The 16,395-nt window shown below is 46.6% G+C and overlaps 1 protein-coding gene across 9 annotated transcripts in view; it reads left to right on the top strand.

Annotated features, from left to right (window-relative positions):
• Positions 1-16,395, top strand: part of usp28 (ubiquitin specific peptidase 28) — a 48,409-nt gene that overhangs the window by 7,280 nt on the left and 24,734 nt on the right. For 4 of the 9 annotated variants that reach the window (XM_033049893.1, XM_033049892.1, XM_033049886.1 and 1 more), the window contains 6 exons: positions 5,190-5,267; positions 7,904-8,036; positions 9,565-9,679; positions 10,443-10,605; positions 12,771-12,857; positions 15,084-15,221. In XM_033049893.1, the coding sequence (XP_032905784.1) occupies positions 5,190-5,267; positions 7,904-8,036; positions 9,565-9,679; positions 10,443-10,605; positions 12,771-12,857; positions 15,084-15,221 (714 nt within the window). Of the gene's footprint in view, positions 1-3,939; positions 3,959-5,189; positions 5,268-7,903; positions 8,037-9,564; positions 9,680-10,442; positions 10,606-12,770; positions 12,858-15,083; positions 15,222-16,395 lie in introns of those variants that run through there. The other 5 variants (XM_033049888.1, XM_033049889.1, XM_033049895.1 and 2 more) reach the window with 4 other exon arrangements.

Below are 16,395 nucleotides of genomic sequence, written 5' to 3'. Positions count from 1 at the left end.
ACCTGGCATCCTGCAGCATTTCTTGTACCTGGGAGACAGACAGACACAGACAGACAGACAGACAGACAGACATGCTCCCCACCCCCACACAGCTGTTGAACATTCTATTTCTGCCTCTGCCTCTCACACAGAGAGCAGCTGGGATATTTCTGGAATCGCTCACTCAGCTCTCTGCCCTGCCTGCACATGGTTGAGCTTCTGACACTTGCACCTGAGAAGCAAGAAACTTACACCCGATACACTGCGCTGGCAGCTCGACGTCAAGTTAAAGGGTGCTCAGTATGGACAGTTCAGACAATCTAAGGGTGTTTACCCCATTGGAACATGATCACAATGATTCAGTGAATTATAGCTGTATAGTACGACGCAGTTTCCCCAGGTGACATTATTTGCTTCTACATTGCATGCTTATCATTGCTGAGCGCGCAGGTTGCCATTGGCTAAGGGATCCGGGGGGGGGGGGGGGGGGGGGGGGGGGCTGTTAGTCCATGGGACCGTCACTGTGTAAGATAGACACAAAATGCTGGAATAACTCGGTGGGACAGGCAGCATCTCTGGAGAGAAGGAATGCGTGATGTTTTGGGTCGAGACCCTTTAGACCATCACTCCTAGTCCCAGCAATGACTAACACTCACCATGCCCGCCCACTAGGGGGCAACCCTGAGACCCACAGCCTTGACCACAATGCTGGCCCTCTGGGCTGGTATCAGTGATACTGGGCCCTCTGGCCAACAACAGCAGGACAGCAGTGTTTGGGATGATATTGAGATGCTTGAGTCCATCCATCAGGAGCACGCGCGCACACGCACACGCGCGCACACACACACACACACTCACACACACACTCACGCGCACACACACACACACACGCGCATACACACATGCGCACACACACATGCGCATGCACGCGCATACACACATGCGCACACACACATGCGCATGCACGCGCGCGCGCTCGCACTCACACTCACACACACACACACACACACGTAAAGAGTTGCTGTAAAGTCACACAAACGTTTGAACTATGAGTGTAGCTCACTGCATGACACAGCTGCTAACCCTCCACCCATCCACTCAGCTACACACTCTTTCCACACAAGGCGATCGCTGCAGGGATGATGTACTGACCTTATTCCTTGCGTTATTTATAGTGGGCGAGGAATGTATTTTCTCATATGTTATCTGTTATTATAATGCAATGGATAATACTGAATAAGATGACATTGCTGATAAACTGCAGCATCTTACATGGGCCTGCCTGCTTCCGTATCCCTGTTATATTACATGCTGTTTTTGCCATTGTTTGCAATTGGCTTATTTTATATATAAAACTCTTAGTGTTTCAAGAAACACAATAAAAATTATCGACAAAATACTAACAGGATGATTTGGACCTGTAGTGTAATGGAGGACTTTGTAAAATGTGGATGTTGCTTCTATGATTCATCTCCTGTGACAGTGTTGGTTTGTCCCACTTCATTGTCCGAGCCAAGCCGGCCTTCAGTTCATCGGCCTTCAGTTCATCGGCCTTCAGTTCATCGGCCTTCAGTTCATCGGCCTGATAGAAGCAAAATCATTTTGTCCGCACTGGACGGGCATCAGTGGACCACAGTAGAGCTCTGATTGGGCACCGTGTGGACCTGCACCCAGTGGCCCGGCATCTGGCTCACTCGTCAGTCGGGGTGGGGGTGGAGGTCGGGGTCAGGGTGGGGGTGGAGGTCGGGTTCAGGGTCGGGGTCAGGGTGGGGGTGGGAGTCGGGGTCAGGGTGGGGGTCAGCGTCATGGTGAGGAGGTGAGGAGTCCACGTGAGGGGCAGCTAGTTCCAGACTGCCGCTGGGCGTTACCGGAGCTGGGGTTGGTTGTGTTTACATTAATTTAGCGATGCAGGGTGCAGACAAGTCCTTTGGTGGAGGTGAAGAGGAGTCCGTGCGGCCCGGTGATCACCCCCGCTAGCCCGCTAGCCCGCCCGCACACTAGTGCTATCCCACACACTAGGCACAATTTACAGAGGCCAGGTAACCTAGCAACCCAGGGTATGATGTGTGTGGACAGCACGTGAAACAACGGGTTTTTTTGTGGGAATAATTTTCTGAAGAAGCCACTAAATAGATTATTGTTACTTTTCCTACGAAGAAATATTGAGAACAAATTTCCTTGTGTGACATGTCATGTGAGAAGTGGAATGACAAACAGAAATGGCATTTGTGACCCTGCTGAAAATAAACCTCTAGCGGGCCATGTGTCAGTCAGCAGTCGCTCCTTGTATGTCAGGGCAACACAAGTAAACAGACTTCTGCAGCTTTACTTAGCTCCTGATGCACTGCAGTAACTATGTTGAACTTCACGTATCTATCTATCCGTGTGAAGGGATGTGGTGCTTGATCAATGACCTGTCATTGTCGATTTAGCAAAAGTATTCTTGTGTGTTGGGCATAATCCTCAACAAAAACCTCACCAAGTTGAATCTTGGAGATTGTACTAATTCGGGGGAACCCCCCCCCCCCCCCCCACAGTCCTTGCCCCCTGTCCTTGATAGTTACCTGCCTTGGCCTGATCTTTGCTCAGTTAAACTTTGCCAGTGTGTGGTATTCCATGCATCATGTCGCGTGTGTGGTGTGTGGCGTGTCCAGCGTATGGCGTGTGGTGTGTCCCGTGTGTGGCGTGTCCCGTGTGTCATGTCCAGCACATGTTTATCACAGAGGAACTCCTGAAACTGCAGTCTCTCCCAGATTCCAAGAGTGACAGTGACATCTTTGGTCTAAATATTGATGCGATCTCTGGGACTTCCCTATTAAATATCGACATACTCTCTAAATATCAACACAACTCCAGGGCTTCCCATTAAATATTTCCTCATTCCTGGCCACTTCCTGAAGGAAGTGCACACTCTGGGCTGTCCCTTGAACAACGACATGTGCGTCTAAGTATTGATGCAATCTCTAGAGATCCCCTTTAAATATCAACACAGTCCCCATGCACACCTGGTCATATATTGATGCACTTGTATGGACTTCTATTGGAATCCCATCCCTCATTCAGAGCATTTCCTTGTGGACATTTTTCCTCCATGTCTGAGTGCCTTCACCCCTGCATTATGAAGGTGCTTGACGCATGGAAAGGTTTTCCTTTCCCCTCCCTGTTGCTGAGAGGCCAGTGAGGCCTGCTGTCTGCACGGCAGTGGCTGGGAGCAATGGCAGTAGAGGCAGGCAAACTTCAGCCTGCCTGTAAATGGTGCAGCAACAGCATGTCTATTAATGATACATACGTCTTCCTGAATGCTGCTCACAATACTTTACCACATCATGCTGTGTTAAGCAAATTAAAATAAAGTTTCATTTGTAAAGTGATAGAGATAGGAAAGAATTAGGCCATTCGGCCCACCAGGTCTACTCTGCAATTCAATCATGGCTGATCTATCTCTCCCTCTTAACCTCATTCTCCTGCCTTCTCCCCATAACCCCCAACACCAGTACTAATCAAGAATCTATCTCTGCCTTGAAAATATCCATTGACTTGGCCTCCACAGCTGTCTGTGGCAATGAATTCCACAGATTCACCATCCTCTGACTAAAGAAATCCCTCCTCATTTCCTTCCTAAAGGAACGTCCTTTAATCCTGAGCCTGTGACCTCTGGTCATCGAAGTTCCTATTTCTAGAATACAGCACAGACACAGAACCTTGGGTCCATGGATTCCTACAGCTCCTTCCTCTGTTCACCTGCCTTATCTATTCTCCACTTCATCCGTTCCCTTTCGACATTTCTACGTCAATACCCTCAGCTGTTACTCGAGGCATGTTCCACCCATTAAGCAACACTGGGTAAAAAAGTTTCCTCAAGCATCACTTTGCTGAAAGGATTTCCTCGAGTGAATTACTCTGATGTGCAGAGTGGCCACTAATATCACTCAGTCCGTGCTAATCAGCCAACTCGGGGCTATGACAATGTTGACCACTGGTAGGATGATTCTTCTATTAATACCCCGCTTGTAATTGGTTTAGTTTCCATGCATTATAATTTCCCAGTGTTTGACACTTTCCCATGAGCTGGAGTGTGTAAACGTGAGGCTGTGGAGAGTGGGAAGGGAGCGTGGCCACAGAATCTGGACAACCTGATCCCTCTGTTACTGAATGATTGGACAGTAGATGATCAAATGTTGCTGTGTGTTGGCATTGAGTGTTACAGCAACCCAGGGTCAGTCTGAAGTCTGAGGAAGAGTCTCGACCCGAAACGTCACCCATTCCTTCTCTCCAGAGATGCTGCCTGTCCCACTGAGTTACTCCAGCATTTTGTGTCTATCTTCGGTGTAAACCAGCATCTGCAGTTCCTTCCCACACATCAGTATTTAGTCCTGGGCAAAGACCAGGGTTCAACCGTGACTCGATTGTAATCATTTATGTACAGTCTTGCCACTGACTGGATAGCGCACGCACACACACATAAGCTTTTCGCTGTACCTCGGCACACGAGACAATTATAGAGTAAAGGAGAGGTCTCCATCGTGATCTGATGTACTTTGTGAAGGAAACCATCCAAAGTTTTATTACATGGTTTAGCCAGTGTCTGTGCAGAACGAGAAGGATCCAGGAAGCATCATTTAAATTGAAGGGAAGTCTTGGAGCCATCTCTTTGCTCATTGGGAAACCAATAGACACGCTGTATAGGATAGATTTTTGCCCTCGCTTTGTGTCTGTGGAGTGAATTGCAGATTTAGTACACGACATCATTCACCTTTAGCTTCAGGCAGACACAAGGAAATGGAATACTTAGCCTTGGGTTAATTGAAACATCCAATGCAGTTAGTGACAAATTGAAGGTAGACAGAGGGAGTAACTCAGCGGGACAGGCAGCATCTCTGGAGAGAAGGAATGGGTGAAGTTTCGGGTCGAGACCCTTCTTCAGACTGATGTCAGGGGAGGGGGCGGTACAAAAATAGAATGTAGGCGGAGACAGTTAGACTAGTGGGAGAACTGGGAAGGGGAGGGGATGGAGAGAGAAAGAAAGGGCTACCTGAAGTTAGAAAAGTCAATGGTAGACAAAAATGCTGGAGAAACTCAGCGGGTGCGGCAGCATCTATGTAGCGAAGGAAATAGGCAACGTTTTGGAATTACATGGGCAACATCTTCAGAGCACCAAAACGCATCATCTGATTCCACTGCCTCACATTCCTTTCTCTTCTTTCTCCCAGACCAGTTGCTTAATCATCAGCCAACTGAGGGAGATCACGGGAGTCCACGACAATCAGCTGCTGCAGAAGGCCATCCAGGTCAGTGTTCCTCTCCCTGCTGCAGAAGCCACAAGCCATGTTGGACAGTGTTGGAGTCTAAAGTGATTCATCTCATCTCAATTCCCCAACCCTCTCTCCTACACCACCCCCTGCTGCCTGAATTCTCAGCCACTTTCCCTGACAGTTAGTTGGTCTACATAGATAATGGAGGGTCTGCACATGTACCCCATGGGAGTGAGAAGGTTCAGTTTCTGAGGATCCAGATCAACATAAACCAAGCGTGTTGGAGTTTGCAGTTTTCTGGGGCATCCTTTCATTGCTACCCTTCAAGGCAGAATGTGTTAACAATGTGATCAAGTGTTCCTGCAAGGTCCAATCCTATTCAGGACAATTAATTCTGCGCTAATGTCAATCACATGTAGCTACAAGCCAATGGATATTTGTATGGCAGAGATAGATTCTTGATGAGTCAAGAGTCAAGTCAAGAGAGTTTTATTGTCATGTGTCCCAGATAGGACAATGAAATTCTTACTTGTTGCAGCACAACAGAATATGTAAACATAATACAAAACGGAAGATAAAAGTTCAGTGTCTATAGACCATAGACCAGATATACACAATAAATAAACAGATATAGTGCAATAATAATAATAATAATAATAGACTATTATTGTTCAGAGCTTATTTGAAGTTGTGTTTAATAGTCTGATGGCTGTGGGGAAGAAGCTGTTCCTGAACCTGGACGTTACAGATTTCAGGCTCCTGTACCTTCTTCCCGATGGCAGCGGAGAGATGAGTTTGTGGCCAGGATGGTGTAGGTCCTTGATTATGTTGGCAGCCTTTTTGAGGCAGCAACTTTGATAGATCCCTTCGATGGTGGGGAGGTCAGAGCCGATGATGGACTGGGCAGTGTTTACAACTTTCTGTAGTCTTTTCCGCTCCTGGACGCTCAGGTTGCCGTACCAAGCCACGATGCAACTGGTCAGCATGCTCTCTACTGTGCACCTGTAGAGGTTCGAGAGAATCCTCTTTGACATACCGACTCTCCGTAATCTTCTCAGGAAGTTGAGGCGCTGATTTTATGATTGCATCAGTGTTCTGGGACCAGGAAAGATCTTTGGAAATATGCACGACCAGGAATTTGAAGTTCTTGACCCTTTCCACCATCGACCCGTTGATATAAACAGGACTGTGGGTCCCCATCCTACCCCTTCCGAAGTCCACAACAGTTCCTTGGTTTTGCTGGTGTTGAGAGCCAGGTTATTGTGCTGGCACCATTTGGTCAATCGGTCGATCTCACTTCTACACTCTGACTCTTCCCCATCAGTGATACGTATCACAACAGTGGTGTCGTCAGCGAACTTGATGATGGAGTTTAACCTGGGCTTGAAGACAACAGCTAACTCATGGCCCCTTGTGGCAGGCGCTTGAAACTGCAGCCATTTTATTATCCATCAAAGTTTCTAAAACACTTCAAGTAGTACCAATAAATCCTTCGGCATTCTGGCATTGAACTTGTCGTAATTGCAACAGCAGTATTTAAAAAAAAATAGCTAATAAGAACCTAGATGAAGCATTAGTTAACAATGGAGGCAATCATAGAGAAAGCCCATAAATGCTTCTGCCCGGTCCATCTCAGGTACTGACCTCCCACCATCAAAGGTCCATCACAGGTACTGACCTCCCACCATCAAAGGTCCATCACAGGTACTGACCTCCCCACCATCAAAGGTCCATCACAGGTACTGACCTCCCACCATCGAAGGGATCTAATGGAGGTGCAGCCTCAACAAGGTTTTCTCTGGGTGCTCCAGTTTCCTCCCACATTCCCAAGACATGCAGGTTTGTAGGTTAATTGGTTTCTGTAAATTATCCCTAGTGTGCATAGAATACCGTTAGTATACGGGTGATCGATGGTCGGGGTGGGCCGAAGGGCCTTTTTCCATGCTTTATCTCTAAACTGAACTAAACGAGGCCTGAGTAATTCCCTGTCTAATGGGAAATACAGGAATTGAAACAGTTATACACCTGTAGATGACATTGTGTAACCGGGTGTGGAAGCACATGTTGGTGCCGTGAATCCCCTGGGAATTTTAATTACACCTGTCGGCATTTCCTGTTTTTTTTTCTGAAGTTCATGTTCTAGGAGCAGAATGAGGCCATTCGACCCATCAAGTATACTCTGCCTTTCAATCATGGCTAATCTATCTTTCTCTCAAACCCTCATTCTCTTGCCTTCTCCCCTTAACCCCTGACACACGCACCAATCACGTATCTGTCAATCTCTGTTTTAAAAATACCCATTAACTTGGCCCCACAGCCGTCTGTGGTAATGAATTCCAAAGATTCACCACCCTCTGACTAAAGAAATCCCTTCTCATCTCCTTCCTTTGGTACGTCCTTTAATTCTGAGGCTGTGACCTCTGGTCCAAGACTCTCCCACTAGTGGAAACATCCTCTCCACATCCACTCTATCCAGAACTTTCACTATTCGATGTTTCAATGAGATTCCCCCTCATTCATCTAAACTCCAGCGAGTACAGACCCAGTATCGCCCAATGCTCATCATATGTGAACCCACTCATCCCTGGGATTATATTGAAGTATTGATCACGGATGTGCTAACTTGCTGCTGTAATCGTTAACATGGTTACTACCTGCCCCGTCTATTGCAGATCAGCGGTGGTGACATAAATCAGGCAGTGAGCTTCCTCACTGGTGAAAGTGCCAGGGAACCAGATGATGGCTCGTCGGCCAATGAAGCCGAGAGTGAGAGTAGCGGAGCCACAGATAACCAGTCACGGGGCAGTAAGTATTTATGCCTGACATTTGCAAGTTGGCTAACTGGGACCGCCGTGAATGGCGAACCTCACCAATACAAACTCCATACACATCCTTGAGGGGCAAGGCTTGCAATTGCTACTCGGGTGCATTTAAACAAATTTAGCAGGAGAAAAGGGGAGGTGCAACGAGACCCGGATATCCTTGCACATTAGTCACTGAAAGTAAGCATGCAGGCACAGCAAGTGAAGAAAGCGAATGGCATGTTGGTCTTCATTGCAAGAGGATTTGAGTTTAGGCGCAAGGTGGTCCTACTGCAGTTGTACAGGGCCCTGGTGAGACCACACCTGGAGTATTGTGTGCAGTTTTGGTCTCCTAATTTGAGGAAGGACATCCTTGCTATTGAGGGAGTGCAGCGTAGGTTCACCAGGTTAATTCCTGGGATTGTGGGACTGACATATGATGAAAGAATGGATCCACTGGGTTTGTATTCACTGGAATTTCGATGGATGAGAGGGATCTTATAGAAACATATAAAATTCTTAAGGTATTGGACAGGCTAGATGCAGGAAATGTTCCCCATGTTGGGGGTGTCCAGAACCAGGGTGTCACGGTGTAATAATAAGGGGTAGACTAGTTAGGACTGAGATGAGGAAAAACGTTTTCACCCAGAGAGTTGTAAATCTGGAAGTCTCTGCCACAGAAGGCAGTGGAGGCCAATTCACTGGATGTTTTCAAGAGAGAGTTAGACTTAGCTCTTGGGGCTAACAGAATCAAGGGACATGGGGAGAAAGCAGGAACGGGGTACTGATTTTGGATGATCAGCCATGATCATATTGAATGGTGGTGCTGGCTCGAAGGGCCGAATGGCCTACTCCTGCACCCATTATCTATGTTTCTAATAGAACTCTGGTAATATGTTAGGGGATGAGGAATGGTCAAATGTAGAGGGGAAAATTGTCAATCCGCAACACAGAATCGACTGATCAATTCAATTCAGTTTAGTTTATTGTCACGTGTACCGAGGTACAGTGAAAACCTTTTGTTGTGTGCTGACCAGTCAGTGAAAAGACAATACATGATTCCAATCGAGCCGTTTACAGTGTAATCAGAGGGTTGGTTAATGTGTGCAGTGTTGGCCATTGACAACTCAACATTATGTTGCCATTTCCCCTCTCTGTTCTGGCACTTTTAGTCTAAACAATCTCTGGTCAGTGAGGATGATCATTCAGAATCCTCTCCTTGCCCTTAATGGTGGTTACAAAGTGTGGAGGTCATCTTATCAGACTTGACTGGACTTTATCTTGCACTAAACGTTATTCAGGCTATTCCCTTGATCGTGTGTGTACATTGTGGACGTTTTGATCAGAATCATATATTGTCTTTCTGCTGACTGGTTAGCACGCAACAAAAATCTTTTGTCTGTACCTAGGTACACTTGACAATAAACTAACCTCAAGCTTAAAGCGGGGTTGAACAAGTCGTCTGATTATTTTGGTCCCTTTACCCATTCTATTCGCCAGGCCCTCGGGTACATTCTCACCGTGTCTTTCAGGTGTCATCGATCTGACTGGTGATGAAAAGGAGGATCTGCAAAAGGCGATCGCTCTGAGCCTGAGGGACAGCGACAAGAAGGAAAGTGGGACCGCCGAGAATCAGGACCCTGACCAGTACGTACCCCATACATATCCTTGACTAACATTGGCCTTGACGTCTGGCCTTGCCACTGCTATTCACGTGCATTTAAACTAACGTGGAAGGAGAATAGAACTCTGGGAACATGTGAGGGGATGGGGAAGGGTCGAATGTGGAGGGAAATGGTCAGACCACAACACAGAACAGACAGACTTCATGAGGAACTAGGCAAGGAAGCAAGGCATGATAGGACACGTTTTATCAGAACTTTTACAAGTAAAACATTGATCAGCAAACATGGGAAAATTGTGTTATTTGGAGGAGATGTGATTGAAAGATGGGCTGGATTGGGAAGTCAGCATCCCATGATATAGAACCTTCAGACATAACAATGTGGGTGGGGGTTGGGCTGATGTCAAAGTGGAGGTGACTCTGTAACATTCATGAAGGGGCTAATTCCTGCAGTGAGTGGAGGAGATATGAAGCAATGTACTTTAAGGCTAGAAACACAAATGCCAACTTTGTCAATCGCTTTGATTTAAATCTTTGCTTCACAATGTGGTCACCTTTGCTAGTTTTACAGTTGAGATGTGATGCCTCAGTTTTCCCAGTAAGACGAGCATTGCCCTTGAGGTCTGGACTCTATCCCGTCCCCAAATACCACCCACTTCCACCGCTGTAGTTAAAGCAAAACGAAAACCCAGACATGTCTCTTTATGTAACTTGTCCCCATGTCCTTTGACCATAACTTTGCTGGTGTTGACTGTAAGGTGATGGAATTGTCTCCTTGCTCCATAGAGCGGGGGATGTGAGTGGGGGCGAGAGTAAAGCTGGGTTGAAAAGAAGGAGATGTGAAGCCTGGGGGGATTCCCCCAACCCACACGATCGCAAACGGGAGGACAAGTGGCCTGTGGGTCTCAAAAACGTGGGCAACACCTGCTGGTTCAGTGCTGTGATTCAGGTAATGTGTGTGTGTGTGTGTAATTCATGTGGGTCAGTGTGGGGGGGGGGAGGGGTCAGTGGGGGGGGGGGGGGCAGTGTGGGGGGGGTTCAGTGTGGAGGGGGGGTCAGTGTGGTCAGTGTGGGGGGGGGGGGCAGTGTGGGGGGGGTCAGTGTGGTCAGTGTGGGGGGGGGGGCAGTGTGGGGGGGGTCAGTGTGGTCAGTGTGGGGTGGGGGTCAGTGTGGGGGGGGGGTCAGTGTGGGGGGGGGGGCAGTGTGGTCAGTGTGGGGGGGGGGCAGTGTGGTCAGTGTGGGGGGGGGGTCAGTGTGGGGGGGGGGGCAGTGTGGTCAGTGTGGGGGGGGGGGGGTCAGTGTGGAGGGGGGGTCAGTGTGGGGGGGGGCAGTGGGGTCAGTGTGGGGGGGGGGGGGGGGTCAGTGTGGAGGGGGGGGCAGTGTGGGGGGGGGGGCAGTGTGGGGTGGGGGGTCAGTGTGGTCAGTGTGGGGGGGGTCAGTGTGGTCAGTGTGGGGGGGGTCAGTGTGGTCAGTGTGGGGGGTCAGTGTAGGTTGGTCAGTGTGGTCAATGTGGGGGGTCAGGTAATGAGTGTGTGATTCAGGTAACAAGTGTGAGTGTTGAGCTGCATGGTAGCCAGTTGGATCACCCTGTGGTTACTTCCTGCCATCACAGTGCAGTGGTAATAATTACCGATGGTTATTTAGTGCCTTTACTGGAGAGGGACCCAGGCCATTCTTATCTATTTTTGCTCCCATAAATGTACAACGTTTCCTGACAGCTATAATGTTTCATCGGCCTTTATGGGAAATGGAGTAGACCGGCAGTGGCTTCACATTACTGGGTCTGAAGTAGATCCACAGTTTCTGACTGTCGCATTGTCCTGTAACTTTGTGCATTTTGTTCATATCACGCCTCTAAACTAAACTAAACTAAAACTGGGCATAGACACAAAATGCTTCAGCCTGAAGAAGGATCGTGACCTGAAACGTCACCCGTTCCTTCTCTCCAGAGATGCTGCCTGCCCCGCTGAGTTACTCCAGCATTTTGTGTCTACCATTGATTTAAACCAGCATCTGCAGTTCCTCCCTACACAAGATAACTTAGATGGGTTATTTGCTGGGAATCTAACCCATGCAACGATTAATTCTCTGATTTCTGACCAAGCTGGCCAAGAGAATGAAGGGCTCCAGAATTAAATTATAACTTGGCATCTCTGCGGTATTTCTCTTTGAGTAGATGCCACGGTTCTGATTGGTATCAGGTGGCACTTAATGGCTTGAGGTGGAGCTTTCTCCAGCTCGTGTTTATCAGAACAGATGAGGTCATTCCACAACCCTGTTAATGGAAACTAAATGCTTCAGAATAGGTTGGAGTCATTTGATCCAACCATGCTCCCACACCCCCATTTTAAAATGCAGCTGTATAAAACCTTCTAAAGGCATGTACATTTATTGTACGTCTTATCCCTTTAATTAACCCGCTTGACAAAATCCTAAATTAACTGTTATAACTTTGCTACATTGACTGAGGAGGTAACTGAAGATTATCTGATGAATTCTCCACCTTTCCCCACACATCCACTCCATCATTGTTATCTTACACATTACTTTTCCGTTTTGCCATTATCCTTTACCTACCTTAGCTCTTGTCTCTGGTTCCACCTCGCCTGCATTGTTTCGAGAATGTTCTCATTTTGTTATCCCTAATCCGCACCAACCAGTGATCACCCCGTACACTAGCACTATCCTACACACTAGGGGCAATTTACCATTTTCACCAAAGGCAATTAACCAACAAATCTGCAGGTCTTTGGCATGTGGGTGGAAACTGGAGCAAGCCCACGCATAAATTCCACCCTCGGAGAGGACATACAAACTCTGTACAGACAGCACCCGTACTCAGGAACAAGCCCGGGTCTCTGGCGCTGTGAGGCAGTAACTCTACTGCTGTGCCTGGAGATGAACATTCCCAGCTAATTCAGCAAGTTTGGGTGAGGAGCTGCTGAACGTGGAGGTTTCAGTAGTCCGTGTGAGAGAGTTTGTGATGAATGTCAGAAATGCAAGGCTCGCTTAGTTTTGCAGTGGTTAGAAATAAGGAGCAGCAAAAGATCATGAAATATTTCCCGATTACAATCTGTGGGTCGAGCTTTAACATTCATGTATGTTTTGTTTCAGTCGCTATTCCAACTACCTGTGTTCCGTCGCCTTGTACTGAGCTACAAGGTTCCACAAAATCTACACCAAGCCTGCAGAAGCCACACTGTAAGTTCATGAAGGAATAGTAAAGATTGCAATAATGGTTCACAAATGACATCATGTGGAGAGGGTGCGTAGACCTGTGAGGAAGAACAACAGGTTATGTTGCTAATGACCATATAACGATGCTTAACCCGCTGGCTACAATGGGTTGATTCTTTGCCTTACAATGTATAAGGACTGTAAGATATAGAGAGAAGGCTGAACAGTAGCAACCTTTAAATTGTAAAGGTATTTGGTACAGCTGAGCAGGAGATGATGGTTCCATATTGATGTTACAAGTTTGACAAAGAACTTAAAATAGTCAATGGTTATTCCAAAAAAGGAGTTGGCAAGATTCTTTCCTTCAGGGGAATATTGAAACAATATTCCTTCACAGTATACAGTTGTATACTGTATATACAACACATACAGTACATGTAATGTATTCTACATTAGGAAGGTAGACAAAAATGCTGGAGAAACTCAGCGGGTGAGGCAGCATCTATGGAGCGAAGGAATAGGTGACGTTTCTGGTTGAGACCCTTCTTCAGACTGATGTGGGGGTGGGGGGGGGGGGGAGAAGAAAAGAAGAGGCAGAGACAGGGCTGTGGGAGAGCAGGGAAGGGGAGGGGAGGAGGGAGAAAGCAAGGACTACTTGAAATTGGAGAAGTCAATGTTCATACCGCTGGGGTGTAAACTGTCCAACCGAAATATGAGGTGCTGCTCCTCCAATTTGCAGTGGGACTCACTCTGGCCATGGAGGAGGCCCAGGACAGAAAGGTCACCAGCAGGCCTCAGTCATTGCCTTAAATTTAGTCTATTCTACATTAGGATGTCGAATATCTGCCAGTGGCATCAAGCAATTGTGGCAGATACATAGTTGTCGTGTGGGCAAGTTGCATGAAGCACAAGAGAAGGGAGTGAAGAGTAACTTGGACAGAGTGAGGAATAAGGGGAGATTTCTGGGCAGCGTCAACACCAATAGGGTATTGGGCCAAATGTTCATGGTGCATTCAATGAAATAAAGTATTGATTAGTCAACATTAGAAACTCCTTTAGTCAAATGGAATAGTCCCCTGATTCTGTATCAAGAGGAAGAATGAGAACATTACCGACCATTCTTTTCAAAGCATCTCTAATGGCCAATGTAACAACCAATATCCTTGCTTTTCCTCATGAGTCTTTAATGTAATGTCCACTGAGTTTTTTGGGGGAAAAAATTAAAACCGTTTAATATACTTTTAATGTGTTAATCAGAATCGCATGTTGAGGAAAGCTGCATTAGTACAGTGATAATGAATATTTTATTGCATTCTAGGAATTGTAAAGAAGAATGAATAAAATTATCTGGATGTTAGCGAAGTTCTTTATCAATGCATCAAGATGTAGTGGAGGAAAGAACTGCAGATGCTGGTTTAAATCGAAGATAGGCATAAAATGCTGGAGTAACAGGCAGACTGAAGACGTCTGAAGAGGGTCTCGACTCAAAACATCATCATCCTTCTATCCAGAGTTGCCCTGTCCCGCTGAGTTACTCCAGCATTTTGTGTCTATGGATATTTTGCATGTTCTCAACCCACTGTATGAAATATTTCACTATATTTCAGTCCTTAATAGCTGACCCTTTAGAACAGGGTAAAGTTCTAAACTATTCAGCTTCCTAACATAGTCTTTCAGCATTTTGGTCATTTTCATACTGAAGGAGTATTACCCATTGAAGGTACACAAAATTGCTGGAGGAACTCAGCGGGTGCAGCAGCATCTATGGAGCGAAGGAAATAGGCGACGTTTCGGGCCGAAACCCTTCTTCAGAGTATTACCCATTTTTTGTTTTGAATTATTTGTAATGAAACCACCTGCCTTATGTTAAAATCACAATCCTAATTCAACAAAGTGAGTAATTGCGTTTGTTCAGACAGAACTTGTAAACTTCTTTTCAATTGGGATCGCTCTATGTTGCCATTCAGTGAGTCTTCACCAGGTATTAGTCTTTCTGTTGCTGGTGAAAAACTGAACTGCAGTCACCAGGAATGAACACAGGATTAAATGTTAGAAGGTAGATTGTATGTATCACTCCTTAGTGACAACAGATTAACTCACTACATCTGGAGCCCTCCTGCTCTTTGGAAATGGTTCATTTTAGAGAACATGTCATGGTGGTCTCTAGCAATGTTGAGCAGTTAATCTAGCCACTCTTGGAGAATGTATTCAGCCTGGGGAACACCGTTAAATGTGTTATTCCTCAACCAGGAGCTGCGAAACTTGGCCTTCATGCAGGAACTGCGCTGCCTGTTTGCATTGATGGTTGCCTCCATACGCAAGTACGCTGATCCCTCAAGTGCAGTAGAACTCCTGAAAGATGCATTTCGATCGAGTGAAGCACAACAGGTGAGTCTAGGAATCACAGTTTCTCCAAAATTATAGAAACAACGTCGGCAATGGCAGATAGAGTGACTAATTAATCACAAGTTATAACTGCTGGTAAATGTGGAAAATGTTAGAATGGTTTGGTGAACTGTAACATGCGCCTCTACTTCCTGAGAAGATTACGGAGAGTCGGTACGTCAAGGAGGACTCTCTAGAACTTCTACAGGTGCACAGTAGAGAGCATGCTGACCGGTTCATTTCATTTCACTGCACATCTCGTCTGTGTATGTGACGAATAAACTTGACTTGACTTGGTTGCATCATGGCTTGATATGGCAACCTGAGCATCCAGGAGCAGCACACACACACACACACACACACACACACACACACACACACACACACACACACACACACACACTCGTACAATGGTGCAGTACATGTGATGTTTCCCTTTGGCTGAGACGTGGACTATGATCCTATTTGTTCCTGTTAGCAGTTCAGTTGAGTATTACCATGTATTAATATTTTCAACATTTAGGTGATATGAGCCGGTTTAGGTTGGGATATCAGAGCTGGGATTGTCCTCCATATATTTTGCCAGTTTCACAAAGATGGCAACAGTTTCTTCTTTGAATCATAAAATTAAGGGATTGAATCCAAAGAGGATTTTGTTCACTTACTTTAGGCCAACGGCCCCGTGCAACAGAGGGATGCTGTGTTGCCAGATGTGTCTTCTCACAGGTCCCATCTTACATTGATGTTCATGTTGGAAGCAGCTGGGTTGCGTTGAATAATTGTGAAGATGAGATGAGATGAACTGCAGAGCCTTTGTGTGGTCTAGCCTCTTAATAGCCCTTTCCCACGGTACGAGTTCATTCCAAGAGCTCTCCCGAGTTTAAAAAAAATCAAACTCGTGGTAAGCACGGAGAATGAACGTAGCGGGTACGTCGAAGCTCGGGGACGTCTCTTAGCGCTAACGGCAGGTACTCGGGAAGACTCGCTAACGGCAGGTAAGCACGGGAAGACTTGTGAAGATTTGTCAACATGTTGGAAAATGTCCACGAGAGCCCCGAGTATCGACGAGTGGCCATTACCGTAAATCTCTGAGTTTGAATCAGGGCAAACTCGGGAGAGCTCTTGGAATGAACTCGTACCGTGGGACAGGGCTATAATGATGCATCATTACACCTGT

This window comes from Amblyraja radiata, chromosome 33, assembly GCF_010909765.2.
Source record: "Amblyraja radiata isolate CabotCenter1 chromosome 33, sAmbRad1.1.pri, whole genome shotgun sequence".
In the NCBI taxonomy this organism is placed as follows: Eukaryota; Metazoa; Chordata; class Chondrichthyes; order Rajiformes; family Rajidae; genus Amblyraja; species Amblyraja radiata.
This window is presented reverse-complemented; position numbering and strand designations above follow the sequence as displayed.